The sequence below is a fragment of the Myodes glareolus genome, chromosome 17 (genome assembly GCF_982192425.1).
Source record: "Myodes glareolus chromosome 17, mMyoGla1.1, whole genome shotgun sequence".
NCBI classification, from domain to species: Eukaryota; Metazoa; Chordata; class Mammalia; order Rodentia; family Cricetidae; genus Myodes; species Myodes glareolus.
The window spans coordinates 22,551,565-22,571,465 of NC_142042.1; the positions used below are offsets into that span (position 1 = coordinate 22,551,565).

At 38.2% G+C, this 19,901-nt stretch overlaps 1 protein-coding gene across 3 annotated transcripts in view; it reads left to right on the forward strand.

The window, feature by feature from the left end:
• The window catches only part of Bank1 (B cell scaffold protein with ankyrin repeats 1), a 230,998-nt gene that overhangs the window by 79,917 nt on the left and 131,180 nt on the right, over positions 1–19,901 (forward strand). For all 3 annotated transcript variants that reach the window (XM_085677666.2, XM_085677665.2, XM_048456824.3), the window contains exon 6: positions 7,291–7,396. In XM_085677666.2, the coding sequence (XP_085533792.2) occupies positions 7,291–7,396 (106 nt within the window). The remainder of the gene's footprint in view (positions 1–7,290; positions 7,397–19,901) is intronic.

Genomic DNA, 19,901 nt, shown 5'->3' on the forward strand with positions numbered 1-19,901 from the left:
AGCAGTATTGCTATGCCTTGGTTTCCCTCTTTGCCAAATCCAGGGGCCTGTAAAGGAGAGACAGACTAGATCTTGCCTTGCTATCAGGATCAGCATGTGCACCAAGTCTGCAGAGGCCAAAGCAGTCTAGCCTATGGACAACACACTTCTGGCTGGCAAAGAGACACATGAGAGCTAGGGTTAATGTACCTGGATAGGGAGAGATGTGGAAATTTTGTTGCTGACCTCAGGGCCCAAGAAGTACTTGGGGATTAAGGCAAGTGCACTGGGCTCTGGGCAAGTACACTAGGCCCTAGGCCCTCCTAAGTGTTCCATCAGAGGCTAGAAAGAGTAGCCATGCTTTGGGTTCTTTCCCTAACGCAGACACTGCATGAGAACTGGGGTTCCTCTAAATCTGCACAAATATTCTGTAAATCACTGTCACGCCATAAGAAAGATCCTTTATTTGATGGAGGAGGAACTACAGAGACATTTTATTAGTGGTTTTATGGCCAGTTGTGTACAAACTGCTTCTCTGAGTTCATATAGAACACCACAGTGACTAGTCCTTTCTTCTGACACTGTCACTAAACCCAATAATTTGTCTACTTCACAAAAAGTCCACTGAACACCTCTATTCAAAAGCCAACCTACATTGTAATCATCCCCCCCATAATGGTTGTTTCTTTGTAAGGAAACATACCAGCAAGTGTGAATTCACCCGGCCTGCTTGCCTGAAATGGCACACTGTAAAATTTGCAGGGAGCTTCCCTACATGGCTTATGGCAGATATGATTTCAACAACCATGAAATTATTAACAAGATCCTTCTATGACCACTTAAGTGCTACTGGGTATATATAGTCTAAACCCAGCGTGAATTTGAGGACAGAATAATTAATGAGAAATTGGTGGGTTTTATGTTTCAGTTTTCTTAGAACTCACAATAAGAGACTTTATTTGTCATTTAAAAGCTATTGCACACAGAGTAATAAAGCCATTGTATGAATTTTAATAAAGAGTTCATGAAAGAACTGATTTTGCTTTGTTTTAATGATGTCCATTAGGCTTTAGAACACTTTACCTCAATGAACTTAATGAATCAGTCGTCTTTCTTTCTTTCAGGGGTGATAAATCCTAAAATCCCAGTACAGAGACTAATAAAGGTTCAATTTCTAGTGCATCACTTAAAACAGGGAGCGTAAGATATTCAAATAAAAAACTTCTAAACTTAGTTGGGTAGGGTAATTAATATTCAAACACTGTAGATAGAAATGCTTTAATTTATCTTTAACTGAGATTAATTAAAACCTGTGAGACTGTCTTCTCATTTACACAGGTGTCTTGGGGACAGCAAAAATGTTAGCTTTTTAGAGAAATCACTGAGTAAGATTCATAAGTGAAACTAGGTCAAATGCTAAAAGAATATAATAATTATTGATCACAATATGATCAGCCTGTTATTTAAAAATATTCTAAATTATTGTGTTCATGTTCATGTGTATATATCTATGTAAGTATCTTCCATATGCATGTGGGTGTCTGCAGAAGCCAGAAGAGGGCATCAGAATCCATGGAACTGGAGTTGTAGGTGTTTTTGAGCTGCCCAACATGGGTGCTAGGAACTGAACTTGGTAGCTCTGGAAAAGCAGCAAGTGTATTATCTGTTGAGCCATCCCTCTAGACCAATTCAAAAAAAATTCTTGAAATATAAGAAATAATTCCTCTTAGTTATACTTCTTTTCAGTAAAAGGCATCTTTGCATTGCATATTTTTATCACACTGTATATTTTACTTTACACACAATAAATATTATTTTCAGCTTCCCACTCAGTATACTTAATTTCTTTTTGTTAAGTTGTGTATATTATTTAATCTATGACTTGCTACCCACAAATAGATACTTAATAATACTTTTATTAGTTCTTTGTGAATTTCATACAATGTATTTTGATCATATTCATCTCCCCCCCCAATCATCCCAAATCACCTACTTCTCCTCTCACACAACTCTATATCCCTTTTCCCTGTCTTTTTAATTCTCTCTAGTTCACTGGTTTGGGGCTTGCCCTGGAGAGTAGGCTACCTACCAAGGACCACACCATTTAAGAAAACTGACCTCCTCTCTCCCAGCAGCTATCAAACACCAATAGCATGAAAACTGGCGTAGAAATCGATGTGCACCCTCGTACTGGGATTCTTTCTGGCTTGAATTTGAACAAGTCTTGTGCAAGCTGTTACAATCACTGTGAGTTGGTGTGTAAGCTGCCAACCTGTGTGTCATCTTCCTTCACCTCTCATTCTTACAGACTTTCTTCTCGCTCCTCTGTAAAGACTCTGAGGCTTAAATGGGACATCCCATTTAAGGTCAAGTACTCTACCGTCTCTTATTCTATGGACCTTGACCAGTAGGACATCACTGTCTTAGTTGTCATCTACTTCAAAAAGAAGTTTCTTTGACAAGGGCTGAGAGAGGCACTGATTCATGGACAGCAGTATATCTTCATGGTTTGTTTAAATATACTACATCCATTTAGCAAATACTTAAGACAATAAGACATTGCTATGAATTGGTTAAAAAGTAAGACAAGATCTCCTGAGTAAATTGGGAGCATGGGAACCTTGGGAGAGGGTTGAAGAAGAGGATGGGGGAGGCAGGAAGGGAAGCAGAGAAACATGTAGAGCTCAATAAAAATCAATTAAAAAAAGAAAAAAAGGAAAGATTATCTCACTGAAAAAAAAGTATTTCTCCAGCTGATGTTAAGATTGGAAGACAATGGAAACATTAGGAGGTGTGGGTCAGCTGGAAAGAGTATGTCATGGAGCTATGCCCTTAAGGACAGAGCTTGTCCTTAGACCTTGCTTTACTCTCTCTCCCTACTTGCCATCTTCCAAGGGAAGCAGTTTCAGTCATACATTTCTTGCATGGTGGTTCTGCCAGCTGACTATGAACTGAAACCTCTGAAAATATGAACCAACATTGACTTTTCACCCCTGTCATTTCTCTCAGGCATCTTGTGTCAGTGATGGAAACCTTGACAATAAAAAAGCCAGTGGGGCTGGAGTAAGGAAAGGATCTGGCTTGAAAAACTCACACTGTGAGAATTTGCTCCACTGTGCTTCTGTTTCCTAGTAGTTTCCTTAAAGGGTAATTTCTTAACCCAGTTAATTTTGTGGTTGGAGCTGTTTCCTTTGAAGATTTTCTTAGAGTGAGAATGGAAACCCCTTCTCCTTCTAGTAATATTCTAAATTTTCCATTAGACTCTGTCTGTCTCAAAATATTGATGCAAACCTTTGTAGGCGGATGGTGCTTGCTCATTTCCCAGCCGCCCAGACCCAAAATAATCATGCAAAAGTTATATTAATTGCAACACTGCTTGGCCCATTAGCTCAGGCTTCTTATTATGTCTTAATCAACCCTTCCTATTTTCACCAGCCCTGGTTGATTCAAGGTGCAAATGCAGGGAGAAGCACCAGTGTTTTCCAGAGTGCTGACTTGCAGCCAACTTCTAATGGCTCACAGGATGGGACGCTCAAATGCATTTCAATGCACATGATACAAGTTCCCAAACTTTTCCAGAACCCTCTCTTACCAAAGCATTCCTTTGTGTTTCCTCACTGTATGATCCTTAACTCTTTATTCTTTAAGGTTGCCGTGTGTTCTCATTCATCCCACGCACCAACATTTCCTGCCACCCAAGACACTTGATGACAAGATGGGCTTTGTTTCTCATTTTTGCAAAACCACCATTTTTCACTAGTTACTTCCTCATATATGGGGCACAGCAAGTGTTTATTACTTCTGGGTATGAGAAAACCTCAAGCAACACCCTCCTCCCAGATACTATTTGAATAACGTAGTGAAAGAATATAGAGCACGGATGCAAAGAAGACAGCAGGAGAAGTGAAACTGCACCCTGGAAATACACTGTGGTTCGTGTGTGAAACCACCTGCTTATACAATCATGAGCTCTCCAAAGTGTACTGTACCAGGCAGACAAAGAACTCATCTTTCTTTCACTATCATAGTGGATCTTGAGTTTTTACTCTTTCATATTGACTTAGAGACCATACAAAAGTTGTCTTATCTTTTCCTGTGAATATTAAGGAAATGTTGTTTTGAAAAATGCCTGAGATATTAGCTCTCTTCTGAAAGGCTCCATAGTATCTCGTCATGCTGGATGATAGCAACGTGGCAAAGGAGAGATTTGGATGGGTCGTGGATCTGAGTTATAATTTCTTACTAAAATGACAAGCACTGGTTTCCTAGGAGATAAAGAACCTAGAACTCTTGCCCTCTGTGTTTTCTTCAGACTGAAATGCCCCACAAGTTTATGTTCAGAGCGGAAATGTTAATTGCGAGATTATAACAACTCTCCTTTCAAGAGGTTTGAGTTTCAAATATGTGGAGATGCTCCATATCTTCGTTTTAAATTCAAATTGAATCATTATACACAATGACTTTTCACAATATGATATTCTAACATTTGTCCACCACAAAGTGATAAAATACAGGTGATCACATTCTTTCCTTATCATTCCTCATTTGCACCAAAGGCTTCTCCTATCTTGTCTGTCACATAGTATGTGGGAGGCTATGGTTACACAGTGACCATAACACTGTGCTGGGGATACTAGAACTTACCTCTCCAGCCTGTGTTTTTGTGAACCCACTAATCAGCCTCCTATGGCTCCACCATTCTCACACTTTCTGCCTCTGCCTGTCTCTATTCTACATGCCAACTGAGATCTACAGAGGAAAGGGTAGTGTTCGCCAGGTTGATGTGTTCCAGATTAAGTAACAAATGGTAAAAAAAATAAAAATAAAATAAAAAAATAAAAATCACGGAGCATGTGACTGCTTGATATATGATGCACAGATAAACGAAAAGGTCGATGAAATGTGCACATTAAGATTCTCTCCCAAATTCAAACGATCAGAGCTTGAGTTCCAATAAGCACCAGTCTACAGGCACAGACTTCTGTGAAGTTAGTGGAGTATGGATGAAACATTGATGATTCTGACAGAAGTAGAAAGTGAAAGGCAATTGAAAGAATGGTCAAAGAAAAGGATTGAAGGAACAGGATTGACAAGACCAATGCTGTTACATGACTGGAAAAGAGTTCTCCAAACAAGCCGAAGGAATAACGCCAAAACTCCTTTAAGAAATCGTGTCATCCAATAGAGTGCTACACAGCAGAAAAAAATAACGACATCCTGAATTTTGCAGGCAAATGGATGGAGCTAGAAAACATCATTTCGAGTGAGGTAACCCAGACACAGAAAGACAATTATCACATATACTCACTCATGTTTTTAAACATAAAGCAAAGGAAACCAGCCTACAAATCACAATCCCAGAGAACTTAGACAACAATGAGGACTTTAAGAGAGACATACATAGATCTAATCTACATGAGAAGTAGAAAAAGACAAGATCTTCTGAGTAAATTGGGAACATGGGGATCTCGGGAGAGGGTTGAAGGGGAGAGGGGAGGCAGGGAAATGAGCAGAGAAAAATGTAAAGCTTAATAAAAATCAAAAAACAAGAAATTGTGTCTTCATTTTATAAGACATTTTCAAAAAACAGTTCTTTGAATATGTGTTATACTTAATTAAATTATTAAAATCTTGCCCTATACTTAGCAATAAGTTCTTATAAATTATAAATTATTGGCAATAGATGAAGATGAGAAAGTCAGTCTCTTTATGCTTTAGTTGATGTTATGATAGACATGTTTTCTATATTCTAGTCTTTTTTTATTAATATCATTATTATATTATGGTACAACTTTGATTTTGGTACATTTCCTCCTTTGCTGATGCTGTCAGTCATGCATTACTAAGACTCACAAAGAAGACCTGGGTCAGGAGTTAAAAACATTTTTCTGCTATATTATTTGGATGTCAGTTAAGGTGACTCAGTAACTACACACATAGCTAATCAGCAGCAAATACAAAATAATTACAAGTCTTAAGTTGCTTTGAGTTTTAATGATTACTTCAGTATTCATGGTCACAATGTTAAGAAATGACTCATTCAAAAGTTAGAAAAATTAAGTTGACTAGGGAAAATATCATATTGTTTTTACTAAAGACCTATCTTTTTTAATTAACTTAATAACTTCTTGGAAGGAGAGAGAGAGAGAGAGAGAGAGAGAGAGAGAGAGAGAGAGAGAGAGAGAACCTTTCCTAACCTTGTAAAGCAGTGCATCTCAACCTTCTTAAGGCGGTGACCATTTAAGACAGTTTCTCATGTTGTGCTGACCCCCAACCATAAAATTAGTTTTGTTGCTACTTCATAACTATAATTTTGGTACTGTTCTGAATTATATTGTAAATACCATATATGTATTCCAATGGTCTTAGATGAGCCCTCTGAAAGGGTAGCACCACCAAAAGGACACACAGGTTGGGAGTTTCCACTCTGAAGCATTTTCTTATTTATTTATTTATTTATTAAAAATTTCCACCTCCTCCCCGCCTCCCTTTTCCCTTCCCCTCCCCACCTCTCCCTCCCTCTCTAGTCCTAACAGCAGTCAGGGTTCCCTGTCCCGTGGGAAGTCCAAGGTCCTCCCCCCTCCATCTAGGCCTAGGAAGGTGAGCCTCCAAACAAACCAGGCTCCCACAAAGTCAGTCCATGCAGTAGAATCAAAACCCAGTGCCATTGTCCTTGGCTTCTCAGTCAGCCTTCATTACCAGCCACATTCAGAGTGTCTAGTTTGATCACATGCTCCATCACTCCCAGTCCAGCTGGCCTTGGTGAGCTCCCATTAGATCAGCCCCACCGTCTCAGTGGGTGGACACACCCCTCGTGGTCCTGACTTCCTTGCTCATGTTCTCCCTCTTTCTGCTCCTCATTTGGACCTTGGGAGCTGAGTCCAGTGCTCCAATGTGGGTCTCTGTCTCTGCCTCCATCCATCGCCAGATGAAGGTTCTATGGTGATATGCAAGATACTCTGAAGCATTTTCTCCACTTGTGTATGCACCTGCTTCATTATAAGCTACAGTAGGAAATTATAAAATGTGTGATACACACTCTTTATCAAATCCCTCTACATGGCTGGCCTGGTTTACTTTCTTCTCCCTGCTTGTGAACAGTGGAACAAAGAAGGCGCCTTCAATTTCTTTCCCTCAGATACTTAAACACAGAGCTTAGTTCTAGAACCATTCCCTATGTGGTGACTTTCTGTTTTGTGACACACTAAGTTCAGTTAGTGCTACCTCTGTGGGCATGAGTGAGGGGCCAACCACTGGAACATGAGCATCCTATCAGCTAATTTTAAATTTCCTTTTTGCATTTGAAAACAGAAAAGCATGGAAGAGCTTGATGGTGTGCTTACATCTATATTCAAGCATGAGATACCACACTATGAATTCAAACCTCTCCAAACTGAAACTTACCCTCCAAAAGAATGTGAGTATTTTTCAACAGTGTTATTTATTTATTATATTCCGATCTCTGTGACTCTTTAAGTACTTATGTTGCCAAGAAACTGCCTTTTGTTTTACATAACTCCTATCTCTTAAAGACATACTATAATGGAGAAAACATTTAAATATATTTTGTTAGTGCATAGATATGTGTGTATGTGCCTGCATGCCACATGTGTGGTGTGTGTGTGTGTGTAGATGTGAACACACATGCAGGAGACAGAGGATAACTTTTGACCATCAGTTTTCTCCATCCACCTTTACATTGGTCATGGGGACTAAACTCAGATCAGAAGGTTTGACCAGTAGGCACTTTATCCATTGATCCATTGTGTCAAACCCAATAAGACAAACATTTATAGGTCCACATACTTAACTTTTTCAATCACAGACTGTAAAACTGTGTGTCCATTCTAAAATTAGTAGACTTACCTAATTAGTTTTATTCTAAGAATATGTTTGAATACATATATTTGTAATAAATAATATTTATCACATCATTGTGTGTAATTACAGTATTCCAAAGATCAATGGTTATGTAAATTTTGACATAGATATTAATGCAACCACCAAAATTAATTTTAGCATGCTTTTTTTGCTGGCTTGATATTTTGGTGTTGAATAGTAGACATACATAGTGGTGTATAAATTGTTTGTCTCACCTGTTTGTAGTGTTATGTGGGGATTGTATAATGTAAGTACTTGTGTTTTTAAGATTTTTTTTAAAATTGGCATTTTCTTGTTTAAAAATCTGCTAAATTTATTTGTGCATGTGTGTGGGTACACACTCATGTTGGAGATCAGAGGACAACTTATGGGAATCAGTTTTCTCAGGTTTGATCTCATGGAAGAAACTGAGATCATGAGACTTGACTCCATGTGCAAGAGGCATTACTTTCTGAACCACCACACTGGCCTCCAAGTGGACATTTTCTATAATTACTAGTTATCGTTTGCATGGTACAAAATATATAAAATATACCAAGATAAAACATGTAAGAGCTACTGACAAAAGTTATATAGTCAAATGTTACTGTGAGCTCATGGTCTATTTTAGAAACATTTTTGTTTCTGCATAGTTTATTGAAAGAATGTTTAATTCACTTGGCATGCAGCATCTGTAAACACTGAGATATTATGGAGAATGAGACAGGCACAGGACTAAGAAATACAAGTCTTTTCTATATCAAAGGAAAAAAAGAAATATAAGTCTAGTATTTGTGTATTCACACTTACAGTTTAAAGCATTTTGGGGGTATTTTTTAGTTTGTTAAGCACATTGATTGTAAGCCATTCAGGCTTTAAGGCAGCAGCAAGAATACCGAAGCCCAGCTGATTGTGAGGCAACTAAATGTATAAGCAGCTGAAGGGCCGTGGGGTCTATTAAGAGGGAAGCCCAAGACACATGCCATTTTTTAAGAAGGAGGAGGGTTAGATCTGTGAACAAAATTTTAATTCTATTATTCACTTACAAAATAAGGTGCCAAATTAGGGCTAAAAAAGAATATAACATGATTTTTTAAATTCAAGATACTTATAATTTAATTGAGGAAATAAGAAAATATTCAGTTGATGATCTAAACAATGTGACACGTTTGGCCTATGGAAATGTCAGACGAACATACATTAATTTCCATTGTCTGCTTCAGAGGTAGGACTTTAGATCTCAAATGATGGGTCCCAGTGAGGAGGAGAAGGGCAAAAAGAAGTCTACATGAGTGAAAGTATGCACAAAACTATGAAGATGAAGTTGGGAAAAAAGAGAAAAATATCCCATGAGAGAAATCTTTATAAACTCTGTCAGTATTATATTTGTTTAGGTTTATGAAATTGGAACTATAGAATTGTCAAATGCAGAATGGGTTAGGCCTCTCATTTGGTAGAATTCTAGATAACTTTAAGAGAATGAAAATTTTGGAGTTTATTTGTGATCTGTAATGCTCTGCAAAAGCCCCTGGTTAAAGGCTTAGTTCCCAAATTTGTTGAGAGACATCTTTGAAGCTCAGGCCTACTGTGGTGTTTTAGGTCACATGATATAGCTTACAGGGAGATTATAGGTTATGTGATACATCTGATTCAGTTGGAGTGTAGAATCCCAGCCCTTCCCTTTCTCTTTCAAATAATCGTCAAAATAAAGTTTTCTTCCTTCTGAGCTATCAAGGGTATTTTATTCATAAATAAAGAAAAACTTGATTAATGAGGAAGGATGCAATGGCATTGGTCCTATATTTTCATAAATGATGAATACTTAAATGTGTTGAATTGTGCATAGTCTTTGCATAGCTCTGATGCAGCAAGATTGAAGTATGTTTTAAATATCCTGCTGATAAGCACAGGTAAAGACGGTGCTGATGACATGAAGGTCTCACTTGAATATCAAGAACGGAATATTTTAGCCACCTACAGAACTTTTGTAATACAACAGGCCTAAGCCATGCTTGGCACAAATTAGTGGGGACCCAGAGCATCAGCAGTGTTTTGTTCCCAGGTGATCTCCATTGACAGACATGCTCACCAGCCCCTCATTGTTCAAAAACAGACCAGTAAAATAATTTATCCTCTCACGGGATCTTGAGAAAGAAAAAATATTAGTCTGTCTCCAAGATAGTTCGGAAATTGGTGGCAAATACAAGTTGTGAACCATTATTAGAATCTGATGAAAACTGTTTAATCAGCAAAGCTTTTTATAAAGTAACTTTTCTAAAAAGCTAAAAACAGAAGAAAAATGATTACATAATTCTCTCTTTGTTTGGTTTCTTTTGTTTGTTTGCTTGTTTGAGACAGGGTTTCTCTGTGTAGCCTTAGGTGTCCTGAAATTCATGCTGCAAACCAGGCGATCCTCAAATTCACAGACACCCATCTGCCTCTGCCTCCCAAGTGCTAGGATTAAAGGCGTGTGCCCCCACCACCTCGGATGATTACATAATTCATCCTTCTTTATTGTGGAGTATTGCCTGGAAAATCAGATACTATTAAATCTATGACACAACAATTCTCATTTGAAATACAAAATGAACACAATAAAATTCAAAGATAGATATAAACATGATTTCGTTCAAGTGCTGCTGAACTGTTGTCAATTTGTTATGACCTAGAGTCACCTGGGAGGAAGGAACCTCAGCTGAAAAGTTGTCTTCATCCGATTAGCCCGTGGACAAGGCCGTGGGGCCTTTTCTCAATTCATTTTGGATGTGGGAGGCCTCAGTGTGGGGTCACCTGGGCAGGGGGTCCTTGCTTGTATAAAAAGCCAAGCTGAGGAGCAAAGCGGCAAGCAGCATTTCTCCATTGTCTCTGCTTCAGTTCCTGCCTGGAGTTTCCCGCTTTTCTTCCATTGATGGTGGACTATAAACTGTAAGCTCAAATAAGCCCTTTCCTCCTAAACTGTTTTGGGACCCGGCCGTTAGCAATGGAAACAACTTAACCTTCTCGCCACTGAAGTTCTATTTCAGTGCCTGCTTCAAATATACCTGCTCCTAAGGAACCCTCATCTGTGTCTCACCATGTTCATGTTGAATTGATAAGGTTTGGGATGCCCTTGTTTATATAGATATTTCTCTTAAGACTATGAAGGGAAAACCACAATGGTCTTGAGTAAGACAATAGATGTATCTGAGTATTTGTGAAGCAGGCATAACCCTGAGTGTGTTTCCAGAGCAGGTCTATAATTCAGTGCCGAAGGGCTTCATTGTTAAACATACGTTGTTTGTTTCTACATATTTTAGCTTAGATGGAAGACTGGGATATTGTGAGGAGATTTGTACCCGCGGGGAACTGAAAACCTGGTCAACACTGACATTCTTATGATAAGTCATGCAACGACCCACAGACATCTGTGTTTATTTAAAAGCAAAAGCTATAATAATGAAGATTCTTATTTTATTACTTTCTCACCCAGTCTTCTTTTAAAAAGTTATTTTAGGAAATGCTAAGTTCAGTTCGCTGACTCTTTTCTAAAATAAGTAAAATACTGTCCTAAGCCAATCTTAGTCATTTTGCCCTTGTCTAGACAACAAACTTCCTCATTTGACATTTATTTTTATGCTTTACTCAGACAAAGTAGAGGATAGGTAAAGATAGGGTAGATGTGTACAAGAAGCAAAATCTACTCCAATGTTCTCTTTCGTTGTCATGATCTGCCTTTGACTTAAAAATGACCTTTGTAATGGAGGAGAATTTTCCAAACGAAAAAAGTTATCGCGGGGAGTAGAACGACAAGAAACATGTAAACTTGGCGTAGTTCTGTATTTTAAGACTGCTGGCACAGGAATCATAGGAAGGATTTATGGGTGAGTCTCTAGTATGTGGATCACTGCGGTCTTGGAAACTGGTGTAACGGATGGTATTCAGCAATTTTCACTGGCATTCAAGACACTAGAGCCCAGGATATCAAAGAGAAACACTAAAATGAGTCAGGGTCATTTTAGGCATCTGCTACGCTAGTTCTGATTCATACGTGAGCACACCTGGTTGGTCCCTCATCACACAGGCTGAATACAGCTGTGGCGATCTGAGGATGGGACCAGGACTGCACACTCAGCCAGTGTAACCGCGGCAATCCTTCTGGAGCCCTCAGCTGTCTGGGGTCTCACGCCACTTTCAGCAGCCTGCTGCAGTAGTCCCTTAACGTCCGCATGGTTACACAGCTCTTCTCAAGTCTGTGTGATGTAGAGTATTTTCTGTCAGAGGTGGGGAGAAATGTCATTCAGCTAATGGTCATAGTGGGAGTTAGTTTAGGAAAAGAGGAACTGTGTTATTTTGTCCAAACAAATAATATACCCCTCCAAAAATGAGAACTGGCTCAGCTAAACTCAATAAGCAACACCTTTGTCTCCCAGGTGAAAGAGAAAGGAATGTTAAGGAAAAAGGAAACAAAAGCACAGAAATATACTATTACTAGCCATAGCTAGCATCTGTGTTTTGTGTTTAATTGTGCCAAACATGAGGTGAAACACGTTACATAAATTAATTTAATTCCCGACAATGCTCCTGTGGTATTATTTGATCTCTACATTACAGAGGAGATGTTGGGATGCCAGATGTCAGGTGAATTACAGAATACCTAGCTTCCTCAGCCACATTAGGGAAGATGAACATGTAGACTATGGGGGTACTTCCAGAGTATTGAGGATCATAGCAGTAGAGAGAAGAGACAGAGATGGATACAGAGACAGAGACGGAAAGATAGGTAGGTAGGTAGGTAGGTGGATAGATAGATACATAGATAGATAGAGATAGATGATACATAGGTCTGTGTATAAAATACATAAATATATATGAACTATGTGTATATTTAGTGGACATAAGTATATGAAATATGCTGTAAAAATCTTTTTGTGTATGTGGTGAGTATGTGTACACACGTGTACATGCCTGTAAATGAGAGTTCCCAACTTCCATGTTGTCTCTGTAGGTGTCACAGAACATCCTTTGGTGTCACTTTCATTTCCCACCTTGTACATAGGGCTCTATGTTGTTCATCACTACATCCAATAGGCTCGCTGGCCCTCAGGATTCCCGTGGTGTCTTTTCTCTGCCTTCTGCTTTACTGTAGGAATGCTAGGTCTGCAGTCACACTTTTCTGTACCCGGCTTAATGTGTGGCTGGAGATTTGAACACATGCCCAAACAATTGAGCTTCAAGTTCTTTACCTATTGAGCCATTAGCCCATACTCAACATAGGACATACACATTTATTAGGTGCCAACAGACAAATACATATATATCAAAGATAAATATTCTAAGATTAAGACTTAATTCTCCTGGATAACCCAACATTAAATGTTTACTAATAATTCTCATGTTATACTTTTATTTAATCTTGGCATTATATTTGATACTTCTCCTTAAAGCCTTGTTAAATTCTTCCTGGTTCCTTTAGTAAGCCAATGACTATCCAACTTTCATCAGGGCCTTATTTATTTTATTATATAAGTCATTTAATATGTTTAAAGAATATCTCAGGTTTCAGACAACAGAAGGCCTGAAATAAATACTGAACGCTCCTTGCTAATGGGCTCAGGCACTACAGTCTTGCACATCCATCCAATGTTTTCCACTGTACATTACTTGGAGTTCTGTAAGATCCATGTATGGGAAAATAAGCACAGCAATATCCCTGAAAGGCGTAGTCCTCAGGGGCCACTCATGTGATCTCAACCAGTGCATCTGCTTTCAGCTTCCCGTGTTCCTGGCTATTCTCTTTTCGGTTCCTTTACAGTAAACCCACTAGAGGTACAACTTTGGAATTTCATAAAATAATATTTTATTATTTTGTTTTCATTTTTATTAGCATTTATTAATTGCACAGATTAGCATTTCATGATATTTTATACATTGTTCATTTTCAATCCTTTATGACCATACCAACCTGCTCTTCTCATGGCTCCCCTTCCTCAGACTGTCTGTAGTTCATCACTTAGGGCTAGGAACCTGTGAGATTGTTTTTCAGTACATATCAGTATATCAACTGTTATCATTGTTTGTCTTTTTTAGGCTACCATACTGTTGAGACAAAGTGTGTGTGTGTGTCTCTGTGTATTTGTGTGTGTGTGTGTGTGTGTGTGTGTGTGAGAGAGAGAGAGAGAGAGAGAGAGAGAGAGAGAGAGAGAGAATGAATATATCCAATGGTTGATGGAGTTTACCCATCCACTAGGCTAAACTGGTCAGCGAGTTCCAGAGGTTCTCTTGCCTTCTAGCCCACCATGCTTGTATTGCAGAAACAGGCAGCAACACACCTGACTTTGTTTTGTGGTGGTGGTGGCATAGTGGCAGTGATGACAGCAGCAAGGTGTGTGTGTGTGTGTGTGTGTGTGTGTGTGTGTGTGTGTGTGTGGTTGCATTGCAGTTGTTGTTGCTACTGATGCTACTGCTGCTGTTTTGCTTTTTTAATGTGCCAGAAATGTTAGGGAGCCACACTCAGGTCCTCGTGCCTGTGTGGCAAAACCTTACCAACCGAGCCATCTCCCCAGCCCCTTTCCCTACTTCTTTGTACTTAAAAACAGGGAAAACTATCTCCCTGCCACCAAGAGTTGGTGGCATAAAGCAGAAGAATATTAGAATTATTGTAATCCTCACCCCGCAGCCTTCAACTTCTAGAAATAAAGGAGCTGAGGTGCAGGAAGATGAAGGAACTGTTTGGAGAGCCAAAGATTTACTGGCTGAGCTGGGATTAAAATCTGCATCACCTGCCTTTTAATCACTTTCTCATGTGACTCACTGTTTGTCCCAAAGTGGCCACCTGGCCTCTCACTCCGAGTGAGTGAATGTTTAATATCCAAGAGAGTCATTTGTGAGAACAAACGGATTACGTGTCCTGCACTGTCAGCTTCCATACCCTTCTCACTGTCAAATGTTAAATTAATTCTTACATTTTATAGCTGGACATGTTCCATTTTGTCACTCTACTCACCTAGGTTAAGCTCTTAAAAGCTCCGGTTTGAGTCTGCCAATCAACTTCTTGGCCCTCTTTTTTAAAATTCTCTTAGTTTAAGCACCCTGCATGGACAAGCTTACTACATGACTCAATTCCCTTGCTGCCCCAAACCCCATCTGCTTTCTTGAACGTGTAAAAGACATGTCTGATCAGATGTTTCTTTAAAAGATCCCCTCAGACGTTCTAGTCTCTTAGTCTTAAATTTCTATTTGGCAAACATTGGCTGAGAGAGCTAAAAATAAATGGTAATTGTTCAAGTGTCGGGGGGGAACCCAACAATTTTGCCATATGTTTCTGCAAATTGTAGCTTTGCTTATTTATTCCTTGGTAATAAAATTAATATAAGAAATCTTGATTAATTAAATGAAAGCTTGCTGTGAATGGCAGGACATGTGTGTAATTCCAGCACTACATGAGATCCTGTTTTTTTTTTTAAAAAAAACTAAACAATTTAGTGAAAATTGCTGTGAATAGGAATAGTTATGTACTGAAATTTAGCCAAACTTTAATAAGTTTTTGTGTCTTTTGAAGAAATCTATTCTTTTTACTTAAGAACATTATATAAACTGTTCATTTACTAAATTTTGTTAGTTTAAGGAAAATATCAAGTTAGTTTAAGAACAAAGGCTAATTGAACCCCTCCCCTGATTAGGATGTACAACTTAGGTCTTAATGCTACCTACCCCCAAACAAGAACAAGCAATTCAAAACTCAGTTTCGTTGTTGTTGCTTCATTACTTTTGTATTTTGAGAGAGTCTCATGTAGTAGAGGCTATCCTCCAATTCCATTCGCCAAGGTTGGCCTTGCATACCCATCAGCTACGTCCCATCCTCCTAGAGTGTACATGTGCACCTCCATACGCAGTCTGAAGTGTTAAACTGGAATATAGTGACGTTGCCTCCTCTCTTCTCTTATTCTCTCCCCGCCTCTCCCATACATACTTCTATCCTGCTCCCTCTCAAACTCAAGCCCTATTCCCTTTATTGGGTCTACATATGTGCATAAATATATAAATACAACCCGCTGTATCCTTTCCACATGGTATTGGGTAACCAACTAGGGACTCTTCCCTTAGGAAGACTAATTTCTCTCTGGCTCAGCATTTCTTCATTGCCTGTAGTTCTTTGTCAGACAGCAGTGGTTTCCTCCTTCCACGTTAACTTGTCCTGGTAGGTATACTTTTTTATCTCTGTTTAGACAGCCATATTGTTGTGACATCATGAATGAAGCTTCCAAGTCATTTCTAGGAGACACATTCTTACAGCAGATGTCCTGGATCTGGCTCTTACAATCTTACAGCCCCCTCTTATATGATGTTTTCAGAGCCTTGGATGCTATAGGTGTGTCCATTGGAGCTGGGCACCTCAGATTTTGTTTTTTGCATTTTGACCTATTATGGTTCCCATAATTGTTTTTGTCTACTACAAAGAGAAACATCTTTGATGTTTGATGGGTATAGAAGAATCAGTATTTAGAATGTAATTAGGAATTATGCTGGTCACGGTATGTTTTCCTGAGATCCATGACTTCACTAGCCCTGGTATATAAATCAAGTTGTTTTTTATTGTTTTCACTAAGCAGAATGTTAATTGCAGAAGACATATAAATAAACTTAATACCTTAATGTGGTGGATCCTTGACAAGAAAGAAAAATAAATCTCTTAACTATATCAGTAACTGATAGAACAAGATCACACAACAGATCTATGTTGAGCTGACTTTGTGATGATCGTGTATGGCAGCTATGGAGATCTGTATTGCTCACAAGCTCTCTTGTGAAAGAGTTGCGAGCCCAATAACAAAGAATCAGAAATGTGCCCTTAAAAAGATGCTATAGCATCCAAAGAAACACTGAATGTGAAAAGCCATTGAGTCATATTCCATTGTGTAAATGTCCCACATTTTCCTTATCCATTCTTCATTTGAGGGGCGTTTAGGTTGTTTCCAGGTTCTGGCTATGACAAACAATGCTGCTAAGAACATAGTTGAGCACATGTTCTTATGGTATGATTGAGCTTCCTTTGGGTATATACCCAAAAGTGGTCTTGAGGAAGGTTGTTTCCGAATTTTCTGAGAAATCGCCACACTGATTTCCAAAGTGGTTGTATAAGTTTGCACTCCCACCGGCAATGGAGGAATGTTTCCCTTACCCCACATCCTTTCCAGCATGAGCTATTATCAGTGTTTTTGATCTTGGCCATTGTGACAGGTTTAGTATGGAATCTGAGTTATTTTGATTTGCATTTCTCTGATGGTAAAGGATGTTGAGCATTTCCTTAGGTGTCTTTCAGCCCATTTGAAATTTGTCTGTTGAGAGTTCTCTGTTTAGGTCTGTATCACATTTTTATTAGATTATTTATTCTTTTGATGTCAAGTTTCTTGAGTTATTTGCCTATTTCAGAGATCAGACCTCTGTGAAAATCTTTTTTCCATTCTGTAGGCTACCATTTTGTTTTGTTAACCATGTCTTTTGCTTTCCAGAAGCTTCTCAGTTTCAGGAGGTCCCATTTATTAATTGTTGCTCTCAGTGTCTGTGCTACTGGGGTTATTTATATTTAGGAAGTAGTCTGTGCTGATGCATTCAAGTGTACTTCCCTCTTTCTTTTGGTGAGGTTTAGTATGATTGGTTTTATGTTAAGTTTTTTGATCCATTTGGACTGAGTTTGGGCATAGTAATAGATATGTAACTATTTTCATTCTTCTACATGTTGATATCCAGTTTTGCTAACACCATTTATTAAATATACTTTCTTTTTTTCATTTTATACTTTTGTTTCTATGTAAAAAAATCAGGTGTTGGTAGGTGTGTGGATTGATATATTGGTCTTTGATTCAATTTCATTGGTACGTCTGGCTGTTTTTATGTCAATACTAGACTGTTTTCATTATTGTAGCTCTATAGTGGAGTTTGAAATCAGGGATGGTGACGCCTCCAGATGTTCCTTGATTTTACAGGATTGCTTTTGGTTATCCTGGGTTTTTTGTTTTTTCATATGAAGTTGACTATTCTCTTGAGGTCTGTGAAGAATTTTTCTCAGATTTTGATGGGCATGACATTGAATCTGTAGGTTGCTTTTGGGAAGATTGTCATTTTTACAATGTTTATTCTACTTACCCAAGAGCATGGGAGATCTTCCTATTTTCTGATGTCTTCTTTAATATCTTTCTTCAAAGATTCAAAGTTCTTGTCATACAGGTCTTTCACCTGTATGAAAATGTGGGATTTTTCCAGCTTATTAATGTAGACTTTTAATGCTTTGAACTTTCCTCTTAGCACTGCTTTCATTTTGTCCCAAAGGTTTGGATATGTTGTGTGGCCTTTTTTGCTGAATTTTAGAAATTCATTAACTTCTTTTTTTATTTCTTATTTAACCCAATGGTGATTTAAGTGGGCATTGTTCAGTTTCTTTGTTTTTGTGGGCTTTCTGAAATTAGTGTAGCTGTTGAATTCTAACTTTAAGCCATGGTGATCTGATAAGATACATGGGGTTATTCCATTTTTTTTTTATCTGTGAGGATTGGTTTGTTACCAAGTATGTAGTCAGTTTTTGAGAAGGTTCCATGAAGTGCAGAGAAGAAGGTATATTCTTTTGTGCTTGTATGGAATGTTCTATAGATGTCTGTCACATTTATTTGAGTCATAGCATCTGTTAGTTCCCTTATTTCTCTATTAAGTTTCTGTCTAGTAGACCTGTCCAGTAGTGACAGTGGGGTATTGAAGTCTCCCACTATTAGTGAGTGGGGCTTACTGTGTGATTTAAGCTTTAGCAATGTTTCTTTTACACATGAGGGTGGCCTTGTATTTGGGACAGAGATGTTCAGAATTGAGATTTCCTTTTATCTGGGCTGGCATCTGTGGTCTCCTGGAACTTTTTCTGTAGACCAGGCTGACCTTGAACTGCTTGCCTCTTCCTCTCAAATACTGGGATTGTAGGTATGCATCACCACCTCCTGGCTAACAAAAATAAAAACAAAACAAAAAAATCCTCGATACAGCATTCACTGTATTTCCCAAATAGGTTCTAGATTTAGTCATCCTATATTTCTGCCTCTTCCCACCCAAAATAACTACCAGTTGAAAAAGTGTTGTTGTTTTTTTTACTATAACATTGGCAACTATTTACAAGGATTATTCCTGTTTTATTATAGCCTGTGATAGGCAAGTTATTTATGGCCTCTCCAGAGTCTCTATGGTAATTTTTCTTATCTCACTGCCTAGTAAACTATATCCTAGAAAGCATTATTGTATGCCTCCTATTTCCTACATAGCTAGTGAGATGGATCCAGACAAAGCAGATACTCAATAAATATGCTTAGATTTTTAAAAAGAAGAAAAGAAAATATACCAGAGACATGCCTATAAACTGATCTTATAGAGGTATTTTCTGAATTGAATCTCCCTCTCCTCTAATGATTCTAGCTTGTGTCAAGTTGTCATAAAACTAACCAGGACAATGATGATCTAGGAAAGACACATAATAGTAATATAATAGACTCATGGGTATATCACCTGATCAGTTTGATTTCTTTGACACTGGATACTCAAGATAAAGGGAGGAGCCACTAGGCAGTGCTGGCCACTCCTTCTACTGTGTAGAAATAGATGCCCAAGTAAGTTATTTGTTGTTTTTAACATAATATACTAACTTGAAGATACCAAGATAAATTGTTGATGCTAAAGGATGTATATATTCCTGTAATTAGTAAATAATTAATAAAATACTGAAACTGAATTATGAGGGACTTAGTTTGCCAGACTGACAGGATGCAGGAACCATGACAGGGCATGGGTTGTCAAGAGATGGCACTTGAGTATTATATTTTCTAATGTAGCAAAGAACAAGGTAATCAAGGCATGTGAGAATTTAAATTACCAGGTTGATATCTGTATTGTTAAATTTGACCTATTTTGAACACTGTAAAAAATTGCCTATAATGAAAGTCATTGCAAATAAATAAAATTTGCATATTGTGTGTTTTCAAGAGATTACATTATTTTTATTGAAAGTCGGTAGAGACCTTAAATAATGTCAATTTTTCCTTATAAAAGTCTCA